General features: G+C 41.6%; 1 protein-coding gene across 1 annotated transcript; it reads left to right on the forward strand.

Annotated features, from left to right (window-relative positions):
- The first annotated feature begins 803 nt into the window (after positions 1–803).
- TMCC3 (transmembrane and coiled-coil domain family 3) lies at positions 804–24,189 on the forward strand. The gene is made up of 3 exons (XM_036760328.1): positions 804–1,691; positions 5,109–5,244; positions 18,793–24,189. Exons 1-3 carry the CDS (start codon positions 814–816, stop codon positions 19,093–19,095), a joined length of 1,317 nt encoding a protein of 438 aa, XP_036616223.1. The 5' UTR covers positions 804–813; the 3' UTR covers positions 19,096–24,189.

Consider the following 24,189-nt stretch of genomic DNA (forward strand, 5'->3'; position numbering starts at 1 on the left):
TTTTTCTTCCTTCCCTCCTTCCTTTTTCTTCCTTCCTTCCTTCTTTCCTTCTTTCTTTCCTTCCTTCCTTCCATCCTTCCTCTTCCTTCCTTCCTTTCTCTTTCTTTCTCTTTCTTCTTTCTTCCTTCCTTCTTTCTTTTCTTTCTTTCCTTCCTTCCTTCTTTCTTCCTTCCTTCCTCTTTCTTTCTTCCTTCCTTTCTCTTTCTTTCTTCTTTCTCTCTCCCTTCCTTCCTTCCTTCCTTCCTTCCTTCCTTCCTTCCTTCCTTTCTTTCTTTCCTTCTTCTCTCCACCCTTTAAAGCGACTTTCTAATTTGACTCATATCAATGAGTGTCAAAGTTCCCCATCAGTGGGAAGGGCAAAGATCCAAGTTTCCTGGGCACTTTGTAAAGCCCCAGACTGGGTGGTGACCTCATTCTCATTCACGGCTGTCTTCGGTCCAGACCAGTTGCTGTTGTCTGATTAACAGTGAGATGGTGAATCATTCAGTGAACACACCTTGATGAAAGCAGGAGACAGGCTGCCCTGAAGTGAGCTCAGACGGTAGCTGGCAGCTCACATTCACTTTGTTACTGACTATTTGGAACCCCACGACTTTGATTATGTATGTTTTCTGTGTAGTTTTATGACTTTAAAGTGTGGAGGGAGGAAGGAAACAGAAAGAACAATTTGATTTTTAAAAATATTTCCTTTTTATTTCATATGTATTATAGATTATTAATTTATTTTTAAAGTATCTTATTTATTTTATAGGATGAGTATTTTTTATTGGCAGTCATACTTTTGATTCTTTCTTCCAGGTGGAAAGGCATGAGATGAACACCTTGAGCCTTCCCCTCAACATCCGGCGTGGGGGATCCGACACCAACCTCAACTTTGATGTCCCTGATGGCATCCTGGATTTTCACAAGGTGAAGCTCACGGCCGACAGCTTGAGACAGAAGATTCTCAAGGTGACCGAACAGATCAGGATCGAGCAGACATCCCGCGACGGGAACGTGGCCGAATACCTCAAGCTTGTGAGCAGTGCGGATAAGCAGCAAGCTGGACGCATCAAGCAGGTGTTTGAGAAGAAGAATCAGAAGTCGGCCCATTCCATCGCCCAACTCCAGAAGAAACTGGAGCAGTACCATCGGAAGCTCAGGGAGATTGAACAGAACGGCACCTCACGCACCAACAAGGAAGTCAAGGACAACCTGAAAGATGGCCACGGTAAATCTCGGCCAGCCGGCCAAGGGATGGAAGGTGGGAAGTCAGGCGTGCCGGGGGTGTCCCTGACGCCGCCTGTGTTTGTTTTCAACAAGTCCAGAGAGTTTGCCAATCTGATCCGGAACAAGTTTGGCAGTGCAGACAACATTGCCCATTTAAAGAGCTCCTTGGAAGAGTTCAGGCCAGAGGCCAGCTCTAGAGCCTACGGGGGGAGCGCCACCATCGTGACCAAGCCGAAATATGGTAGTGACGATGAGTGTTCCAGCGGCACGTCGGGCTCTGCGGATAGTAATGGCAACCAGTCCTTTGGGACTGGTGGTACAAACACTCTGAGCAGCCAAGGGAAGCTGGCCATGATCTTGGAGGAGCTACGGGAGATTAAGGAGACCCAGACTCAACTGGCAGAGGATATTGAATCTCTAAAGGGGCAGTTCAAACGGGAATACAGCTTTATTTCTCAGACCTTGCAAGAGGAACGATACAGGTATTGTCACTCTCTGTTCTGTGCAGAAGTAGATGAATAGATTCACAGGGCGAGTGTGCGTGACCACAGAGGGCCTGTCCTTGTTAGAGGATGTTCTAATGGGGATGGTTTCCATGGATATGTGGGGATGGTCCTTTTCTAGATGGCACATCTCTGAGAACATCCCTCAGTTTGTGACAGCCACAATAAGAGAGGGTGTGTGTGTGTGTGTGTGTGTGTGTCCACCTCTGTATAAACATAATGCTGTGTGGCTCTAAAATCTGCAAGGCATAAACATTCGTTTTAAGTTCCTAGCACAGTAGAACCCTGTTTTTAAATATGTTTAAAGTATTTTAAATTTTACTTTTTAAGATATTTTTAAATTTTAATATTTTACATTTAAAATTCATTAAATTTTAATTTAATAATAAAATTAATTAAATTTAAAAATAAACTTGAAACATGTCAAACATCTTATGTAATTTATGCGTACATATTATTTCAGGGAAGGGGAAGCATGAGACCACGTGTCTCCAGTGGTACCATGGTGGAAAGAGGACTGACTTTGGATTTGGATAACATGGGTTCAAATCCTCCTTCTAATACTGACTCCCTGTCTTGCTTTGGGCAAGTTGTATTTGACTTGATGCCTCCTGGGATCTTGAAGGATCATCAGACCTTTCATGACCCAATGATTCTCTCAGCCTGTTTCCTCATCTGTAAAATGAGGGGACTGGACTAGAGGGATTCCTAGTTCTCTTCTAACTCTATATCTGTGATCCTATAGTCATTCATCTCTTCCCCAAAGTCACTGCCAAATTATTTCTAATGTTTCCTCATTGATAAAATAGGGGTAATGATGGTGCCTGCCTCACTGGACTGTTGTGAGGGAGGATCAGATGAGATAGTATATAACTTTGCAAACCTTAAAGCACTATATAAATGCTAACAAAATCTTTATAAAATTAAATTAAATAATGTAACACAAAATAAATGAAATTTTAAAAAGTAAATAAAGTAATTCAGCTCACCTCTTATTTAGTAGGCTCCTGGTGTGTGCCAGGCACTGAAATGTCCCTGAGAATTTTCCCTCTCCTTCCTCACCCCCACCAAAAAAACCCCCAAACAAACAAAAGTTTACATTCTGTTGATGGGGAATAACAGTAGAAGTCTTGAGGAGATGAGGAAATGATTCCTTCAGAATGAGAAAACTCCAATCATCAATGCCAGTTGGCAGATGTTCCCCAACAAAGTCTTTAAGAATTACCTCGGTGGCATTGACAGATCAGATGACTTACTTGGAGTCACCCAACATGTATCAGGTGGGACTTGAACCCAGGTCTTCGTGACTCCAAGGCAGGCTTTTCATCTGTCGAGCCACCTCATTTCTCATGAATTTGCTATGATATCAATAATAACAGTTTTGAGAGGCAGGAGGATCTGGGTTAAAATTCTGACTCTGACTTTTACTGGCCAAATGGTCCCTTACCCTTTTATTGTCCCAGGCAACTCTGTAAGACCAGAAATTATCGCTGAGTTGCTAGTCATGGTTGGCAGAGGGAATTTTCACACTGGGGAGTTCCCTACCCTGGTTAAAACACGATTTCAGACAAAAATCAAAACCAACTACAACAAGAATAGCTGACTTTATATAGTACCTTAGGATTTGCAAAGCATTTTCCATATATTATAGACTATCTCATTATCTATAATATATTATCTATAATTATCTCCATAGAGTATCTCATTTGAGCCTCACATCTATATATTAAATGCTACAAGTATTACTCATATTTTATAGTTCAGGAAGCTGACACTTAGGTTAGCGTCTGAGGGGATGGTCAAACCCAGGTCTGTCTCAACTCCCAAGCAGAATGCTTTCCACCATACTCACTGTGGTTAGCCTACAAGGTGAATCTTCTAATCCCCACGAGTGGGACTTAATTTTAAGAGCTATTTTTTAAAAAATCCTGACATAAACAAACTGCTCATCACATGTGTTGTCCTTGTATACTTGAGCATATGTACACATACACACACGACCAGTAGGTTTGATTTGATTTTCCAGAGTATCTATCAATATGTAAATAATTGATATTAAGCCCCTACTATGTGCCAGGTACTCTACTAAGCCCTAGGGATACAAAAAGAAACAAAAGACAGTCCCTGTCTTCAAGGAGGTTACAATCTAAACATGAAAAAGTACGATCTAAAGCATGAAAGATATACTTGATGTTATGAGCATCGTGACATCATGGATGCCAGGTCTGGCTTTGGAATCAAGAAGACCTAGGTTCAAATTCCACTTTCTGATGTCTCCTCACTGTGATACCAGGCAAGTCACTTAACATCCTCATGGCATCAGAATTTCTGAGACCTTGACATGTGTTCCATAGATTGAGATGAACAGTCTGTCTTTTGTAACAATCTGAATTTCTCCTTGGCCCAAACTCCGAACAGTTTACTTCAGATTGGAGATATATATACTATAAAACTTTGGAATGGGTGCCAGTGTCCTTGAGACAAAAGCCCAAGTTAACTTCAGCAGTAGTGATCATAATAGCTGACATCTACTCAGATTGTAAAGTATACAAAGTGTTTTATATCCTTTATGTTTTGCAAGGTTCTCAGTAACCCTTGTCGAAGGTTTGTGGTGTCCATTTTTCAAGAGAGCAGATCAGAGCAGTCAGGGGACTGGGTTGAGGTGGTTACACTTGAGAGTTAAACCCAACCAGGTTTTATGATATGTGAGATCCATGGTAGTGAGACTCCTTTTAGCAAATGGCAGAAAGATGGGTGTCGGTAGGACGTAGCTTTTTTATTATATTATCCTGATACACATCCCAAGGCATTCTTCTATTCACACTAGCCTTGGCAAAATGCATTAGCTGATGAAATCTGTTCCTGCCTTTCTTATGGCCACTTGGCATTTGAGCAGAAAGAGTCCCTCCTGATGAGATTTTTAGTGTAGTGAGAGGAGTCTGGCAAAGACTTGAAATAGGAGGGAAGAAAAAGTAAGATCCGGTGTAAATTAAAATCTTTGGAGTTAGGACAAAGAGACATCAGAACAGCCATCTCCTTAGAGCCTGCAGAGTTTGGGTTCTGTATGATCCAGTATGGTTGTCCCATCCGAGGGGAACAAGTCTTAACCAGCAACATGGTCCAGTGGTCAAAATGACTTCTTTTTTGCAGGTGGGTCTCCATGCCTCCCTCCTTTCCACTTCATCTTTTCATTTCTTAAAGGAAAAGTCTGTCTGTGCTATCAGGAGACAAGAATGGGTGGGTGGAAGATACAAAGAGAAAGCTAAGCGTCTCTTTAGGTTACTGGAATGATTTCAGGTGGAATTTTTAAAAGGCTGCTATTGGCTTCATAATTGTACTATATGAAGACATTTCCAAAAAAGGTATATTCACACTTGATTTCACTTTTTTAAAAAGGTATGAGAGGCTAGAAGATCAGCTCCATGACCTGACGGATCTTCACCAGCATGAGACCACCAACCTGAAGCAAGAACTTGCCAGCATAGAAGAGAAGGTGGCCTACCAGGCCTATGAAAGGTCTCAAGATGTTCAGGTACAACCCTCAGTGATCTATTTTTTAAAATTAGTTTCATCGATGCTTTTCATTTTATCATCACAGTTGATTCTGGATATTGCCTCTTCCCCTCCTCATATTGGAACCCTTCCTAGAAAAATCAATGGATTGTATATATGTCAGAGTATGCAACATTCTGCATCCACAGCCCCCTACTTCTCTATTGAGAGGGAGGAAGGGTTATGTTTCTCTCCAAACCTTGATCTACTGACTAGATCCTTAGAAATTGTTCCTTGACTCAGATATAGGCACAAGGTTTGACTTCCCTGAAGAAAGTGAAATATTTTCCTTTACAACCCTAAGGGGCATGATTATGGGAGCATGATTTCCAAACTCCTACCTTCATTCAACGCATACTTCCTCCTTCCCTTATCAGACAGGAAGTAGAGGTTCATTCTTTTTAGAGACACAAACACTCCACCAGTCTGCTTTGGTCAGGTAAACAAATGTCTATTGATATCTACCATGTGTACAGGGCTCTGTAGCATAGCTGCAAAAAAAAAAAAAGGATCAGTGATCTAGGAAACATTTATTATGCATCCACTATATGCTAGGCCCTCTTCTAGGCATTTAAGATACAGAAATGAACCAGTCCCTACCTTCATGGGTTTATATTCATTCAGGGAAGACAAAATATATACAGAATGAATTTTGGGGAAGGGATGATATAATGCCTTCCCTGAAGGATCCTGTTTTCTAGTTGAGGAAAAGAGACTAGAACACATTTAGAATCCTTATGCAATTCAAAAGAGAGTATTTCGTCATAGTTCTAGGGAGTTCAGAAAAAGGAACATGAGCCAGGGGTGGAGAAAGTTTCATGGAGAAGGCAGGACGTGAGCTGGGCCTTAAAGAATGGATAAGATTTAGACTGGTGGTGATACAGCAAGTCTTGAAATAGCTTGTCAGCCTCTTTAGGCAAAAGACTGTGTCCTTTCTGTCTTTATAACCCTAGTGCTTAGCACACAGTAGGCAGTTAATAAATATTGGACTTGCTGGATTAGATATAGTTGGATTAATCGTCATAGGATTAGACTGAGTTGGATTAATTGCTATATTTGGACTAATCCTTCCATCAGAATATAAACTCTCTGAGGGCAATTAATAAATACTTGGTAGATTGAACTGAGTTGGATTAATTGCCATATTTAGAGTAATCCTTCCATCAGAATATAAGCTCCCTGAAGGCAGCTACTGGTTTCTGTTTTTATATTTATATCCCCAGTGCCTGGCATATCGTAAGTGATTAATAAATGATTGCCCACTAATGGATAATGTTTCCTAATAGAGGACAGCCTGAATGCAGAGCTATGAGGTCTTTTCAAAGAAGAAGCTTACTTTTTAGGATATTTTTTTAAGAGTGTTTGTACCTGGTGGTTCCATGAAATATGTTTGTAACCTTATCTTCATTTTCAGATGGTAGGAGTCCCCAAAGGTGTGCCATTGACTCTCTTCTCTCTCTTTACACTTAATCCCCTGGAAATCTCACCTACACCCACAGCTTCTCCAATCACTTCTGTGTCTCTAACTGGCAAATCTATCTTTTCCTTAGTTCTAGAAACGCATCAAAACTGCTGCCTCCTGGACCTCTGCAATGTCTGTTACATCTTGTGTGGAATAGTGAGATAGGGCACTAGGTTTGAAGGCAAGGAGGCCTGGATTCAAATCTCACCTTGGGCACATCAGCTGTGTGACCCTGGGCAAGCAAGTCTGTGCCCCAGTTTCCTCATCTCTTAAATGAAGATTGCTTCCAACTCTAGCTCTGTGTTTCTGTGACGTAACATCCGTCCCTTCCTTCATATTCTCATTTTCACCTCCCTTCATGTGGGCTCCCTGTTGGCCTTCACCTTGGAAAATGACACCGTCTCTTAACTGATCTCTTTGCCTTAAGTCATCGTTGGACCACATCCCTTACATCCCCCACCCCCATTCACAAACTTTTGATACTTCCGTATTATTACTGGCAAAATGAAGCTGAAACTTTTTAGACTAACATTCAGGGTCCTCCATGCTCACAGTGGACATTTCGCTCTTCCCCTCCCACCCCCAATCCATTTTGTTCCCATATATATGCATATATGTACACACACACACACACACACACACACACACACACACACTATTAGGGCCAGAAGAAACACTAGAGCTTATCTAGGTCTAACTAGTCTAAATGCTTCCAGTTCCCAGGAGAGCCTTCCCTCATCTGATAGAATCTAAATTCCTCCAAGCCCAAACTATTTGATTTTGGTGTTTGTATCCCTGGTGTAGTACCTGGTATATAGTAGGGGCTTAATAAATGCCTTTTGACTAATTGATTTCCCCTACCTTGGAGTAATTGATTACCTGAACATTTTAAATGTTGGCATTTAAAATTGTTTTCAAGAGTCAGACTAGCCTGGGAATGCTGAGCAGTATATTTTTTATTATGGGTGTGTTTTAACTTTCACAAGTTAAGGCTTAAAGCATAAGACAGAGAGGGTGGGGGCATGGGGGTGGGGAGTGGAGTTGGGGCAAGAGAAACAAGGGAAGCATATAACTAGGGCAGCAGCTGGCATCACCACACCAGGGTAGGGTAGGGAAAGGATACACCTGGGGCGTGGCAACTGGGTAGTGAGGGGCCTATGCCACACATAGCTGTCTCTGCATACTGGGAAAGCCCACACAAGTGGGCAGGCCCCACACTAGGGCTAAGCCCAGGCAGGCGGGAGCCATGGATTTTCTTTTTTTTTTTTAATTATAAATTTCTTTATTTATTTTTAGTTTACCACACACGGTTCTACATAGTTTTGAGTTCCAGTTTTTCTCCCCTCCCTCCCCCCCTCCCTCCCCAAGATGGCATGGAATCTCATATAACTGTCATGTATAACTTCGCATTGAATTAATTTATGCACTAGTCAAGTCGTGGAGAAGAATTTTGACCAATGGAATGAATCATGAGAAAGAAGAAACAGAACCAAAAAAAAAAAAACCCAAAACAAAACAAAGAGAAGCAAAAAAGGCGAGCATGTAGTGTGCCTCAATCTGTATTCAAACTTCGCAGTTCTTTGTCTCGATGAAGATAGCATTCTCCATCGTGAGTCCCCTGGAGTTGTCCTTGCCCCTTAGGTTGCTGAGAAAAGCGCAGTATGTCAGGGTTGGTCCTCACGGAATCCATATATCTGTGGCTGTGCACAACGTTCTCCTGGGGGAGCCATGGATTTTCCAGAGGGGTAAGGTCTTGCTCGAGCATGAGGCATCAGGGATTGGCCTCACATTAGAATCACAGGGCAAGAAAATTTCCAGCGTAGACATTTTAAAACATGGAGGATTCTCCCAAAGGGCCAAGGTCCAGGCAGCCTGCAACAAGAAAGCAGAGACCCCCAAAACTAGAGATAATTTTATTTTGGACTAATTTAGCTTCACATTAGTCTAAAAAAACCCACACCTCTAAAATAAAGGGGAAAAATGCAGAGGTAGATATTCACTGAAAAATAATTATACAAAGTTATGATCCTAAAAATTCTGTCTTATAGGGGAGAGATTTTTTTGTCCTTGTCTGAAAAGTAAATATTTCATGAGGAACAATGTCTTTTGAGTGAGACATCTTGGGTTCAAATCCCAAGTTCTATTTATTACAGGTGTCACCCAGTCACTTAACTTCTCTGGCCCTTAGTTTCCACATCTGTAAAATGAAAGAGTTGAGTTAGATGGCCTCTGAGGGTCCTTCTAGCTCTGGTTCTGTGATTCTGTGATATTATGATAGAAGTTCTCTCATCTTCTGATGCTCCCACCCAGGGGTACGCTGGAACAAGCTCACACCAATCAAGGGTTAGATTTTCACTGTGAGCAATTCCTTGGGAACCCGCAAAAGGAGGGTGTTTCTTGGGGCAGTGGCCTAGAGGGTGAATCTTTTGTTGGATTTTGCTTAGGTGTTCTAGAATTTAACTTAGAATATGAGTTTAATTTTCCTTAAAAAAAAAAAAGGCTTACAATACAACTCTGAAGCCTTATGATAAAAAATGCTGTCCATTCCCAGAGAAAGACCTGATGGTGTCTGAATATAGATTGAAACATACTTTTTTCAGCTTTCTTTATTTTTCTTGAGTTTTGTTTTGTCTTTGTTTTATTTCAAACAGACTATTATGGAAATGTTTTGCATTACTACACATGTATAACCTATATCGAATTGCTTGCGTTCTTGATGAGAGAGGGTAGGGAAAGAGGAAAGGACAGGATTTGGAACTCAAAAATTTTAAACACAAATGATAAAAAATTGTTTTTACATGTAACTGGGGGGAAATAAAATACCAAATAAATTTTTAAAAAGGATTGATTTAAAATTTTAAAAACACCTTAGGAATCAGAAAATACTATAAATTGGAGTTTTATTTATTGTTTTGTAATTGTCTAGATTTGAGAAAATGTTAGTAATACAGATTTAAATAATAAAACATTCAAAATATGCCCTCTATTTTCAGAGAGCCAGTCATTAAACATTTCCCAGTTACACCCCTGCTTCCACCCTAGGCATAACCCATCTGGATTAAGTGTTACAAAACTGTTGCATCAGTTACACCTTGGTAGCCAGGTGTCACAGCAGGTAGAGTGCTAGACCTGAAGTCAGGAAGACATGAGTTCAAATCCCACCCCAAACATTTACTAGCTGTGTGACCCTGGGCAAGTCACTTAAAATCTCTTTGCCTCTGTTTCCTCAAAATGGGAATAATTGGCTACTTCCCAGGGTTGCTGTGAGGATAAAATGAGGTAAACATTAAAGCAATATAATATATTGCTTTATAAGGGCTAGCTTATATAAGTGCTAGCTATTATGACTCCTGCTGCTATTGTTACTAACTACTACTCCGGCTACTGTTACTACTAGTAGTACTACTACTACTAATATTCTTACTACTGCTATTCCTACCACTATTCCTGCTACTATTACTAATTTTCTTAGGACTCCTGGTATTACTACAACTCCTTCTGCTACTGTTACTTCTGCTGCTACTCCTGCTCCTACTACTACAACTGCCTCCATCATCAGGGGCTGGGCACAGAGAACGTCAGGGAGATGTGCTTTGGGAAGGGAATTTTGCCAGCCCCCCCCTTCCCGCTGGTGGCCGCCATAGGTGACTGTGTTATGATAGTAGGTCACATTTGGAATGTTGCCACCAGATCCCTTCTGCAGTCCCAGAGCATCCTTCCCACTCACTGATGCCATCTTCATGCTGTCCTCTCCATCACAGGTTTGACTGAGGTCACCCCCAATATTGGGGAACAATGAGGACCTTCTCTCTTTTGGTTGGCTTTAGTGGACTTAGGACTGTGGGGGACTTCAGAGCTCATCTAGCCCACCCCCCGCCCTTCATTTTACAGAGCATAGAATCCTAGATCTAGAGCCAGACCTCAGAGGCCTGCTAGTCCAATTTCCTCATTTTACAGAATAGAAAACCGAGGCCAAAGGCGGTCACGACCCACCCAAGATCAAGAGTATTCAGTCACAAGGCCGAGATTGTGCCCAGCTCTCCCCTTTCTGAGCCCAGTGTACTTTCCATCATGTCGTTTTCATTTCTCTGCCCCTCTTCCCCAGTTCACTTCCATACTTAGCCCTCTGGGTGACTGTAAGCTATGGGGTGCCCCCTTCTGGAGGTTTCAGGGAAGGGTTCATGTGGCTATGTTCATTTATACTTGAACAGGTTGGACTAGATTATAGCATCACAGACCTAGTCCTAGAAGGGACCCCAGAGGCCATCTTCTTACAAATAAGGAAACAGGCCTTGGGAGATGACGTATCAAATCATGAAAACAATGAAATGGCTGAGGTCAGATTTGAGCCAAGATCATAGCATTGTAGCTACAGAACTTGAAAGGAACTCAGACATCATCTGGTCTAGCTCCACTCACCTCGCTTTACAGATGAGAGGTGAAAATATCTTGCTAAAGGTTACACAAGTAGTAAGTATCTGGGGTAAGATTTGAACCCTGCTCTTCCTAACTCCAAGTCCAGCACTCCATCCAGTACACCATGCTATCTGGCCAATCTCTAGGCTTTGGGTTTTTTTTTTTTTTGCATAATTCTAATCCTAGAAATTCCTCTTTGCTCAGTTAGAAATTAGAAATTTCCACTGTTTTATGATGTCTGTTTCTTTTTCTTTTCTTTTTCAACAACCTGGGATTTCATTAGTGTAAGGAACTCCCAAGTGATAGAATTCCATCTACCAATGTAGGTTTGCACCTCCTTTGTAATTTAGAGTCTAGAGAATTGTCTAGAGGCCCAATGTCAAATGAAAACAGAAACAGAAGCTGCTAAAGAATACATATAATCCATCTCTTTGAGTGCATACTGACTTAGAAAACCACATATTAACATCATCTGTGTTTTATCGTGTTTTTATTTATTTTGCTAAAAAATTTCCTGGTTCCATTTTAATATGGATCCAGGACACACTAAAGGGTTAAGTGACATGCCTAGGGTCACACACAGCAAATACCCAGGGCAGGATTTGAACCTAGGTCTTCCTGGCTTCAAGGCCAACGCTCTAACTACCATACTTTTCTCTCCCTCACCTCTTTTCCACTGGCGCATCAGCTCTAAGTCCTGATTTTAGGCAGTAAGGCAGATTAGGGGGAGGCATAGGAAAGTCACCCCCTTCCTCCAGGGCCCACAGGATTTACTTTGTAAACATACTATTTACAAATGTATAATATTTGTAAATTATATACGTATTCATAAAAATGTAATTTGAAAATATACTTCACCTATACAATTCCAATATCTCTTGCAAATGGCAGCCCCTATTTCTGTACATGTCTTAAGCATTTTGAGTTCAGGGCCTTCTCCAGGCTGGGACTCTCGTACTTTAAGTAATTTTATTTTAAGTAATAGATCATTCACTATTTTGGGGACTGGACATCTCAGTCAATGAGCACTGAATGAGCATTTACTGTGCAGCCAGGTGGCGCAGTGGCTAGAGTGCTGGGCTTGGAGTCAGGAGGACCTGAATTCAAATCCAGATTCAGACACTTACTAGCTGTGTGACCCTGGGAAAGTCACTTAACCTCTGTCTGCCTCAGTTTTCTCATTTATAAAAAAGGGATAGGTAGCTAGGTAGCACCATGGATAGAATCTCTGGCCTGGAGTCAGGAAGGCTTATTTTCCCAAGTTCAAATCAAGGCTCATACCCTAGCTATGGGACTCTAGGCAATTCACTTAACCCTATTTGCCTCAGTTTTCTCATCTGTAAAATGAGCTGGAGAAGGAAATAGCAAACCAGTCTAATATCTTTGCCAAGAAAACCCCAAATGGGGTCATGGAGAATCGGATATGACTCAACAAAAGCAACAATTAAAAACTAGTCCTTGCCCTCACAGGGCTTATAGTCTAGCCAAGAGAAACAATATGTGGAAATAGAAGTCAATACAAAATGATATAAATTGCCCATCTAGGGCTTTTCATGCTTTTCATCATGGCTCCCCTTGGCATTCTGGCGAAGCCTATGGACCTTTCTCAGAATCATGTTGTTAAATGCATAAAATGAATTACAAAGGACTACCAAGGAGACCGATTGTACTGAAATATAGTCATCAGAATGTTTGGGGGTTTTTTTAAGTTCACAGAGCCCAGGTTAAGAGCCTCCACACTGGTATATGGGTAAATGGGGAATGGTTTCATATAGACAGAAGATGGGGCTTGAAGCAAGCCAAGGATTCTGTGACGTGAAAAGGAAGGCAGGAATGCATTCCAGGAGCTGGAGACATAGGCATGAAGGTAGGGGGAGGGGTCAGGATGGATTGGAAAAGGCCACGGACTTTTGAAGTCGGGAGTCCCAATGCAGAGGCCATTGCTCTAAGAGTCCAGAAAACAAGGAACAGCCAGAGCGGTGTCTTCCCACAAATTGAAATCAGAGGTCAACTGTTTCACCAGGAATGGTGGGAGCTGGTGTTCCAACTGCCTGGCTGATAATCCCAGAACCTCAGAACTTTGGGCAATTACAGAGAAAGTGGAAAGCACTGACCTCCCAAGCCGAGGAGGCCAGGTTAGGTTAGCAGACAAATTAGGGGGTATTTCTGGCCCTGCTCTTAGCTAGGAATGCTGTTTCCATCACTCTAGGCAATTTAATCATTTACATTTTAGCAGGTAAATTGTAAGGGTCCAGTATCATGTCATTTAGCTTCAGAAGGGGGCGGCTATCTGGGTTGTCTGTGTCTGGCTTTTGTTGGTGCTTGAATTACTTCTTACTTCCCTTTTTTTTGATCATTGGGCAATTATTTGGGGGGAAGGTGAAAAGCAGAGAAGGAGGGGAAGAAAAGTCACCAGGGGATTCAGAAAATTTAATTTAAGCTTTTATTCCTGATTCCCCTTTGAACTGCAGAAGGGAAGAAAGACCTTGCCAAGGAAATGACTAAGCGTGTAGTTTTGTCATGTTGGTGGGTAGGGAAGCTGTCAGGGGTCTTACTCAGCAAAGTCTTAGTCACGGTGTGGCTTCTGAGTCTCAGCCTTGTTCATTCCTTAGTCTCTGGACTGAGCCACAGGCATACATACCCTGGACTGGCCATGGCCGTAGGCTGAGGGTGCAGGTTAACCTCCAGGCTATATAAAGGACTTTTAAGGGAATATGGAGATTTACTCTGAACCCTCAATGAAAAGCACCTAGGGACAGCTAGGTGGCACAGTGGACAGAGTACTGACCCTGGAGTCAGGAGGAGCTGAGTTCAAATCTGGCCTCAGATACTTGACACTTACTAGCCGTGTAACCCTGGGCAAGTCATTTAACCCCAATTGCCTCGCAAAGGAAAGGCATCTAAAAGTAGTGTGACGAAATAATACCAATTCACAGATCCATAGCCCTCTAAGGTTTGCAGAGAGGTAGACGGGCACGTCAAATGAGGAAACTGAAGTACTAAAGTCTATAGGATCACAGATTTGGGTGCTAGAAAGGATCTACTGCAACTTCCAATATCGGTAAAGCACTTGGCATAGTGCCCAGCATATAGTAGGTGCTTAATAAATGCTTCTTCCCTTTCCCATTGTTATAGAGTTAGTGTCTGTAGTGGAACTTGAACCCAGGTCTCCTGATTGCAGCTGCGTAAGATCATAGATCTAGAGGGGGAGGAGTCCATAATGGCTCTCAGGGGTGGGGAACCTGCAGCCTCAAGGCCACACGTGGCCCTCTAGGTCCTCAAGTACAGCCCCTAGACTGAATCCAAACTCATACCCCTGTTTAGTTCAGTTCCCTGTTTTATAAAGAAACTAGGGCCCAGAGAGATGAAGTGAATTGGATATAGTCACACAGAGCAGCAAGTGTCAGAGGTAGGATTTGAACTTGGGTCCCGTGGGTCCAGAGTCAGTGTTCTTTCCCCTGCTGCGCCATTTTGAAATGATCTGATCTGTACCAGTGAGGTAGTTGTGGCCAGGCAGACAGAGCTTGAATCTGGATTGGAATCCTTGTACCACTGCTTACAGCTGCGTGACCTCATCCGAGTCACCTGCTGTCTCTCAGAATGTCATTAGGAATGGCTGGATATTAGCTCTTGTTAATATTTTCTGAATTTGAGCTGGATCTCGGAAGCTGATCAAGCTCTGGCAAGCAAGAGGAGGTGAATAAACTTCAGTCAAGTGATGGTGATGATGGTGGTGATGATGATGATGGTGATGATGATGATGATGGTGATGATGGTGATGGTGGTGATGATGGTGATGGTGATGATGGTGATGTGATGGTGATGATGGTGATGATGATGGTGATGGTGATGATGATGGTGATGATGGTGATGTGATGATGGTGATGATGATGATGGTGATGATGATGGTGATTGTGATGATGGTGATGGTGATGATGGTGATGATGGTGGTGGTGATGATGGTGGTGATGATGATGATGGTGATGGTGATGATGATGATGGTGGTGATGGTGATGATGATGGTGATGGTGGTGATGATGATGGTGATGGTGAAGGTGATGATGATGATGATGATGATGATGATGTGGAATAATAATAATAGCACTTTAAGGTTTGCAAAGCACTTAACAAATATCATCTCATTTACTCCTCACAACCAACCCTGTGAGGTAAAGGCTGCTATTATCTCCGTTTCACAGATGAAGAAACTGAGACCAAGAGAGAGATTCAGTGATTGACCTTCACAGCTAGTGAAGTGCCTAAGGCAGGATTTGAACTGGGTCTTCTGGACTCCTGCTCTCATCTTCCCCTTCCTCCCCCTCCCAGCTGCCTCTAGGGACAAAGCTCTTCTGTTCTTCCTGGGTTCTGTGTCATGGTCAGGATCGAGGCCACCCAAGGTCCAAAGCTGGGGAATCTTAAGAGGGACTCTTAATTTCTATCACAATAATTTTATTGCATACTAAGAGAAAACCCTTGTTGTATTCTTTGTATGAGAAGAAATGAAAATGCTTTAACTTTGATCATCCGGTGTAACGAGAATTGCCATGGCAACGCATTAACTCCATTCCTTGGTCTCCAATGTACGTACTTAATGGAAAATTATAATGAATGTTGGAGCTATTAGCTCTCTCTCTCACACACTCTCTCTCTCTCTCTCTCGCTCTTTTTTTTTAACCAAAAAATGACTTAAACAAATGCATATCAGTAACCAGGGTAGGCAATATCAGAGTGCACTGAACATCACAGCAGGTTTAGCACACATCCAGCATTTATGGAGGGCTTACTGTATGCCCAGCACTGGGGATACAAGGGCAAAAACATGGTCCCTACCCTCGAGGGGCTACTGGGTTAATAAATAGGGAAATGAAGGTTTGTTGAATGAATACCAGGTCAGGGACCTTCCTCAGCCACGTTTTTATTTTCACCTTCATTCTTGTCACCTCTGTTAAGGGGAGGGCAGAGGATTGTACAGTTTCAAACTTAGCACCACTGGATTCCAGTGTGATATCTGGATGTGTAACACACTCCATGAGCTTTGTGGTTGTTGTTCAATCGTTTTTCAGTTGTGTCTGACTCTCCTTGACCCCGTTTGGGGTTTTCTTGGCAGAGATCTTGGAGTGCTTTGCCATTTCCTTCTCCAGCTCCTTTTATAGATGAGGGAACTGAGGCAAACAGGGTGAAATGACTTGCCCAGGGTCACACAGCTAGTAAGTGTCTGAAGCTGAATTTGAACTCAGGTCCTCCTGACCCCAGGCTTACTTCTCTTATCGATTTTGACACCTAACTGCCCATGAGATTTGTTTGCATTTTGAGGGGTATGTTGGGAAGACCTTAGAACTGCTCCATCATTTTCAGCATCAGCCTCTCTGGGCCTGTTTCCTCATGTGTAGAATAAGGGAAAACTAAAAATGTATCTCCTTCCTTTTCTGGAAGAGGTAGAGATGGGGAAGTCTCATAGATGCAGAATGTTATGTCTGAGACTTGGTTGTGTTTGTTGGTTTAACGTGTGTGTGTGCGCGCGCGCACGCGCGCATGTGTGGGAGAGCACAGTCTGCCTCAGTTTCCTTATCTGTAAAATGGATAAAGTAATAGCTCCTACCTCCTAAGGTGGTTGTGAGGTTAAAATGAGAATATTTGTCAAGCCTTTTCCAACTTTAAAGCTCTATATAAAGTGTGTGTGTGTGTGTGTGTGTGTGTGTGTGTGTGTGTGTGTGTGTTAGCAGAGGAGCAGGTATAAAGAAATGACTATGATGTGGAAAACAAATGTCATTGATAACACTGATTTTTTTTAAGGTAGAAGATTAAACTAAATCTAAATTCCCTATCCATGATCCTATTTTGAAGACACAAGGCAATGTAGTCCTCAGTGGACTAATTCCAGAAATCTATCATTATCACCAATAATATTCCATTACAAGGAAGGGTTCTTGTCAGATAGTACAGACTCACAGAGCAAGAGCAGAAAGGAACCTTAGAAGTCATGAAATCCAGCCCCTGGCTTTTACAGTTGGATCAACTGAGGTCCAGAGATGTTAAGTGACTTGCCCAAAATCACTCAGCTAGTAAGCATCTGAGACAGGATTTGAACCCTCTGGCAGTATCCACTACACCATGCTTCCTTGCATGATCCCCAAATCCTAGCTAGGACCTCCTGGTCCAAGCTAGGTGGCCATGGGTAGAACACTAGACCTGGAGTCTGGAAGACATGAGTTCAAATCTCACCTCTGACACTTCCTGGCTGTGTGACCCTGGGCAAGTCACTGTACCTCCTTCTTCCACAGTTTCTTCCTCTGTAAAATGGGGAGAATGATAGCCTCTACCTCCCAGGGTTGTTGTGAGGTTACAAGGACAATATTTATAAAGTGCTTTTCTAATTTGAAAGCTCTCTATAAACGCTATTATTAGGATTGCTCTTTCCAGCAGTAATAATAACTCCTCTTCATGTTTATGTAGCACTCTTGGGTTTCATAAAGTGCTCTTTCAAGCATGGTATTGCCATCCAGGCTCTAGCATTTCTAGAGCATTAAAAAAAAATTTTCAGAGTCCTTTCACATATATCTCTCATTTGATCTTGTTGGACAAAATGAGCTAACATCTTAGAACGTCTTTTTTTCTTTATCTTTCTGTCTTCTTTGTTAGACCAACATCATTAAAATGTATGAATGGCTTTCCTCTCAAATGATTTAGATGCATACAACTGAAGCTTTAAAATTTTCCTTTCCATTGAGAAACCCACAGGTAGATGCCTTGGAACCTTAATAGTAGATTAAAAAAAAACCATTTTCTTTAAAAATTCTGTTTTTCACAAACAACAAATAGTCAATAAGTACTTATTATTAAGCACTTATGTGTCAGGCTCTGTGCTAAGCATTGGGGATTCAAAGAAAGGCAAAAGACAGAACTTGCCTTCAAGGAACTTATAAAATCTAATGGAAGAGACAGCATACAGACAACTATATCCAAAAAAAAAATAAATTGTACTTGAAACTGAATCTTTTTTTAATAATAGAATTTTTTTTAAGGTTTTATTTATGATTTTTTTACACTACAGTCACTTTCCTAGGACAACTACCTCTGTCAGCATCCAGGGCCATGGCTTACAGCAAAGAAAAGCCATTAGGTGATTAGAAACTACAGGGATTTTGTAACATTTATCACTCATGGTTCACCACCCTTCTACGTAGAAGAAGGAACTGTTTTTTGTCATCTGGCTTCTGGAACCAAGATTTTGGTTAAAGGCTTGTAAAATGTAGGATTACAGATTTAGAGATAGTGACCATAGAGGTCATTCAGTCCAACACTGTCATTTCATAGACTGAGACTGAGTGAATGAACCAAAGGAAGCCTTTGCTTAGGTTGTTGTTCGGTCATTTTCAGTTGTGTCCGATTCTCTGGGACCTCATTTGGGGTTTTCTTGGCAAAGGTACTAGAATTTGCCATTTCCTTCTCCAGCTCATTATCAAGATGAGGAAACCGAAGCACAAAGGGTTAAGTGATTTGCCCAGGGTCACACAGCTAGTAAATGACCGAAGGTGGATGTGAACTCAGGAAGATGTCTTCTTGTCTTCAGGCCCAGCGCCACATAAGTCTTAATCACCCACTTTAACCCATCCTGAATCTTGTGTGTCTCTCTTCCCTCCATCCCCATAGGAAGCCTTGGAGTCCTGCCAGACCCGCATCTCCAAGCTCGAGCTTCATCAGCAAGAGCAGCAAGCCCTCCAGACCGACACTGTGAATGCCAAAGTCCTCCTGGGCAAGTGCATCAACGTGATCCTGGCCTTCATGACGGTCATCCTAGTGTGTGTCTCCACCATCGCCAAGTTCGTGGCCCCCATGATGAAGAGCCGTTTTCACATCCTCGGCACCTTTTTTGCGGTCACGCTTCTCGCAATATTTTGTAAAAACTGGGATCACATTCTGTGTGCTATCGAGAGAATAATAATACCGAGATGAATCTATTTGTTCTGGCTTCGCCTTCTTTCGAGAGGAAACCTTTTCCACATATACTAACTACCAAATTTTTCAAAGGAGCTGTTGTGCACACTGGATGACAGCTTCAAGGGGACTCAAGCTGTAACTTGTAAATAATTGCAATTCCCTAACCTGATAGCAGTTGCCTACTTAATCCCTGTCCATAGTTAGCCTGTCTCTTGTCAGATTCTCCCCTCACTACTTGCTGCCTTAATTGGAACAGATTTCCACTCTGCAAAACCAGCACAGCGTAAGAAGGGAGTGTCGGATCGTTTTATTTTATGTTTTTAATTTAACTTTTTTGTTTTTATTTAAGTTTTTGGGGCTGGGTCAGGAAGATTTGGTGCATGGGAAATGTCAGGAGGGTGAAAGTGAATTTCAAAATCTGCCTTTTGAGATTGAGTGTGTCAGAAAACCCTTTTCTCCATTGATCTGCCTCCCTGAAAAATGGGAGGGTTTGACCCTGGTGATAGAGATGAGCACAGGGGCTAGAAACATCAGAAGTTTCTTTTCTACAGAAGTACCCAACCTACTTAGCTAGTCCACAGTTAGGGCTCCCATGTCCATAATAATTGTCATGGGGACATTGAAAAGGGTTCTAACACACTAGTAGCCCAACGTTATGGTTTTAATGGGGGTCTAACTGTCCTTGAAATTGCAAAATAGTAGGATTTATGAATGGATTTAATCATTCCACTTGACTTTATCTTAACTGACTAGTGACTTAGTTTTGCTCTAGAATGTGCCAAATAATTCCACATGGCTCATATGATTATCAGTTGGTCTGGAAGTCATTTGTATTTTGTATTGGGTCCTTTGAGGACTACCGTGGCCTGTTACTATGTGACATCCAGCCTTTAGGGAAGATGTGGTTCTCTTCCTGTTTTTCTCTGTAGAAAATCTCAAAGTATATGCAAACATAGGAATGATGTTATGTTGTTATAGGAAGCAAGAGAGACACACTTGATTCAACATAATTTCTTGGTCAACTATAAAGAGAGTATGATGTCATGTCTGGCAGGTAATTGAACTGAAGTGGATAATGAAATCACCCACCACACCAATAAGGTCCTCTCAGGAAGGTGGGAGATTAGAGAAAGAATAACTTAGGAGAACATTAGAGCTAGAGATGCCATCTGTCTCTTGTGGTCTTATGGAAAATGGCATTGAACTTAAAGCATTCTAAAAAGTTCCAACTTGTGTGAAATTTTTTAGCCTCTGAGAGTAAGGAGGAAAAAATGCTTTCTTTGACATAGAGGTTTTCTAATGTTTAAAAAGCAAAAGGAAGAAAATGGAAAGGCTGTGTAAGTAGAAATTTTCTACTTGGCTCTATGTCATTCAAAGGTGTGCAGAAATGTGTATATGTGTGTTAATTTTTAATATGAAGAACGGTTGAAACATCAAGTGCATTTTTTTTTTGTCTTCAGGAAGTACTACTTTTAATGACCTGGACTCGAACAAGTGCAATATTTTTCAAACAGCTGCTCTTAAGGAAATCTCTCATTTAATGTGATTGTGTGAACTGTGGTTTCAGGGAATGGGGGTGAGGTAAGCCTTTTGAGGGAAAAAAAAATAGGTCTGACTGCAATTTTGTGTCATGCAGGCTTAAAGAAGACTATTCAACTGAGTCTCTTGTTTGTTGGGTTTCTTTGAACCAGGCTCTAGGGAAGGGCTGAGATCCTTTCCTAGTGTTTGTTAGAACTTCTGTCTTGTCCTGAGGTGTCTAGGTGATAAATGACTTACCAAGCCAGAGTTAAATGGAAGAGTCTTGAGTTCTTGGGGAGGAGAACATAGGTGAGTTTCAGTTTCCTTCCCATGTCTGTATTTAAGGATCAGTATTCACCTGCACCCATGAACAGGGATAAATCAATTGTAGTATTTATGTCATTCATTGATATCACACACAGGATCCTGAGAGAGGAAGGCCCTGAAAAATACTCATGGAGAGGAGGTGGGGGTGTCTTCGTTCTGTAACGATTTGTGTTGCTGTTTCTTTTCATTTGGAAAGAATGAGTAAAAACCTGTTTTTGTCCTATGGGGATTAACGTTTGTTCCCCTGTTTATTGCTTGTTCATGTAATCAAGCTGCTTGGTTCTCTTTTCATTGCTAAGATTCTTTTGATGAGTGAATCTTCTCACTCTAGTATGAATCAGTAAACATTTGGAATGGAATAAATGAAGCTTCATTGGGATGCTGTTTGGTCATGTTCCAATTTCTGGGACTAGGGAGTGAAGCCAACTCAAGAGGGATGACACCCTGAAACGTCTGTTATTGACAATCTCCTGAAACATATAATGGGTGATATCCTAAAACAATACTTTAATGGTGAATGCTGATTTAAATTTATATACTCAGCTCCCAGATAACTGGAACACTTTGTTTTAATGACTTCACCAGTGGGGCCACGTTTGTTCTGAAACCTTATTGAAATTTTATGAACCAGTAGCTGATGGTACACTTTGTAGGGGCAAAGTGAACCTTTCATCTGCTCCCTATGACTTGCTCTGTTAGTAAAAGAATGATAATACAATAAGACTTTTTTCTTGGCACCCTATTATGTCCCCATTAAATGGGGAGAATCGTGGTGTGCTGTAGATTGAAAACATTAGTGAGAATAGATGAGCCCTTCTGATTTAATATCTAATTTTTTCTTAGTAGAAACATAGGACACAATCCTATCAGGAAAATATATGCATTTGAAGTGACTATACATTTTAAACACTGAGGAATTTCAACATTGAGGAATTTTCTCAGATTTACACATAGGCCAACTAACCTTTTAGCCCCCATTGTCTCCTGCCATCCACATGGATAAAAAAGATAGGATTTTTAAAAGTCTTAAGCATAGGAAAGCCAATTTTTGTGTTGCCCAACTCAATGACCACTGGGTTCCCACAGGATGTTGAGCACTGGACACCTTTGGGGATTGAGGAAGTTTTTTGTATTTGGTGGGCTCTCCCAATTTTTTGATCATTGAATATACTTCCCCACAGGTTGCCTTTAAAAGGGTTCTTAATTCAAGTTGAGCCAGTAACCAAAGCACTATGTTGCCAACTTGGAGTTCTGTTATTTTTAAGACTCCGTCCCATGTTGTATATTGCCATCAATGAGATGTTAGATTAAGCTTAGCTTAAAGACCAAGACTTCTGTACTTCTCATTTTGGGTCATACTTCCACTTCTTAGATTTCTCCTGACTTCCCTGAGGCTGGTTATAGTCCTGCCCACACTGCCCCTCTCTAACCTGTCCATGTATACAACTCATTCCTCCAGTACCAGGGCTTCTATTGATTGTCTCTACAAGTTCAATAGTATTGACTAGGACTGGCTTCCCTCTGGCCATCAATTACCTCTCTGTCCTTTGGGGTTGTTTCTGAAACACTCAATTCCTAGCACAGGATGGAAACATTTTGGTAGTATGCCTAAAAAACCCAACAATACCATTCTCTTGCTTTGGAAACTTTTAAGAAACACAGTTGTGCATGCATGTATGATATATAGGTGGTCACTGACTTGAAATGAATGATGTAAGTGAAATGGTCTTCCGGGAACCTGCCTGGAAGGAGGCTATGGGGAACCGTGTTGCTATACCTTACCATTTCCTTCCCCATGCTTCTTGGTTCTAATCCTAAGCTCAGCCCCATTACCCTCCCTTTTCACCTCAGGCCAAGGGAGGGTTGGAGGTGAAAGTTACCACCATGGGTAAGGGGCAGTGTTCTGAGACCACCAAGCCCCCAGTAAAGTGACCCTCTAGCCCTTTCCCCTACTCCAAATCCTCTTTTCATACCTGGTGCTGCCAAGACTGTCTCAATCTGATTTTTCTCAGATCTGGGTTTCCAGAGGCTGTAATCGTACCAACTTGTGATTTTTCCTTAGAGTCCAAGTGGGAAAAATGAGAAGGTGGGAAGGGGCAGGGGTAGGGTGGGATGTGTTTATGAGTATGTTGTAAAAAGTAACACTTTAATCCCTGACAGTGAAGGGGAAGCAGGCTACCATAATAAATTGTGGATCTATGCTTAAAAGGAAAAAAAAGTCAATTGGCAATCAGCCAAAGACAAAGATGTATTCATTCTCCTTGAATTTGCCCTGGCAGTTACCCTCCAACCCCATTCCCCACCACACTCCTTAGACTTAAGCCATGGAGCCACCAACAGTGGCTTGGAAAGGGGTCTCCCTGCCCTCACTGTAGATTTGTTGGGGGAAAGTGTGTGCCTGGCATCCTGGAGACTCTGAATGCATTTTCCCAAAGAAACATGGTTATGTGAGATTGTTAGGTTCTAGTCTACAGTGCTAGACTTGAGAATTTAATAGGCTACCCTCGGAGCCTAGCCACCCTGGATAACTTTGTGTAGGGTTCTTCCAATGAGTTGGAGACTGTATGATGTGTGTTTCCTTAGCTAATGTTAAAGCCCAAACACGATGAATTTAAAATGCAGTGTTTTCACTGGAGAAATGGTTTCACATGGTGGCTTGGTTCCCACTCTGAAGGATTAACAGCCTGCAGACTTAAATTAGGAAAAGAAGGGATCCGGGCTGCCTACATCCTAAAACACTTAGAAACCGAAAGAAACAAACATTGCAATTAACAAAGAGACTGGCAACCCCCATGAAGAACAAAAACAGCCAATTTCCTCAAATCAACCAAATGCTCTCTGTTCTAAGATGTTTGGAAATAATGTATGTACATAGATTGTTGCAGACCTGATTTATTTGTTGCAAATTTTATTTATTTAAAGCATGTGCAGTGTGGTTTTCTTTTGTGTGTGTTTGAGAGAAATGTTTCAACAAAAAGCACTGCTTGTGTCTAAGAGAATACTAGCCTAGGTTGTAGTCATTGTTGGTGAAGGTAGTTCTTACCTGGCTGTCAAGTCTGATCTGTCCGTCGCCAAATTGCCATTTTGTGTAGCACGCTATAAGTTTTATGTCAACCAATGTGAAAAAGAAAATCTGTAAAGTCTTAGTATATTTTCACTTTACGGTATGTGGTCATAACTGAACTCAAAACAGGTGCCATTATTTTTTTAAATAAATGTAGTTGATGTTAGTTTGAATGTTTAATAAAGAGTTCAACTTCTTTT

Source organism: Trichosurus vulpecula, chromosome 5 (genome assembly GCF_011100635.1).
Source record: "Trichosurus vulpecula isolate mTriVul1 chromosome 5, mTriVul1.pri, whole genome shotgun sequence".
NCBI lineage: Eukaryota > Metazoa > Chordata > Mammalia > Diprotodontia > Phalangeridae > Trichosurus > Trichosurus vulpecula.

What these genes read in the sequence shown, in the direction of transcription:
- TMCC3 (XM_036760328.1), top strand. Translation starts at nt 814, where the DNA reads ATGAACACCTTGAGCCTTCCCCTCAACATCCGGCGTGGGGGATCCGAC. An exon ending in TTGCAAGAGGAACGATACAG is followed by an intron (nt 1,692 to 5,108) that starts GTATTGTCACTC and finishes TTTTTTAAAAAG; the next exon opens with GTATGAGAGGCTAGAAGATC. An exon ending in AAAGGTCTCAAGATGTTCAG is followed by an intron (nt 5,245 to 18,792) that starts GTACAACCCTCA and finishes CCATCCCCATAG; the next exon opens with GAAGCCTTGGAGTCCTGCCA.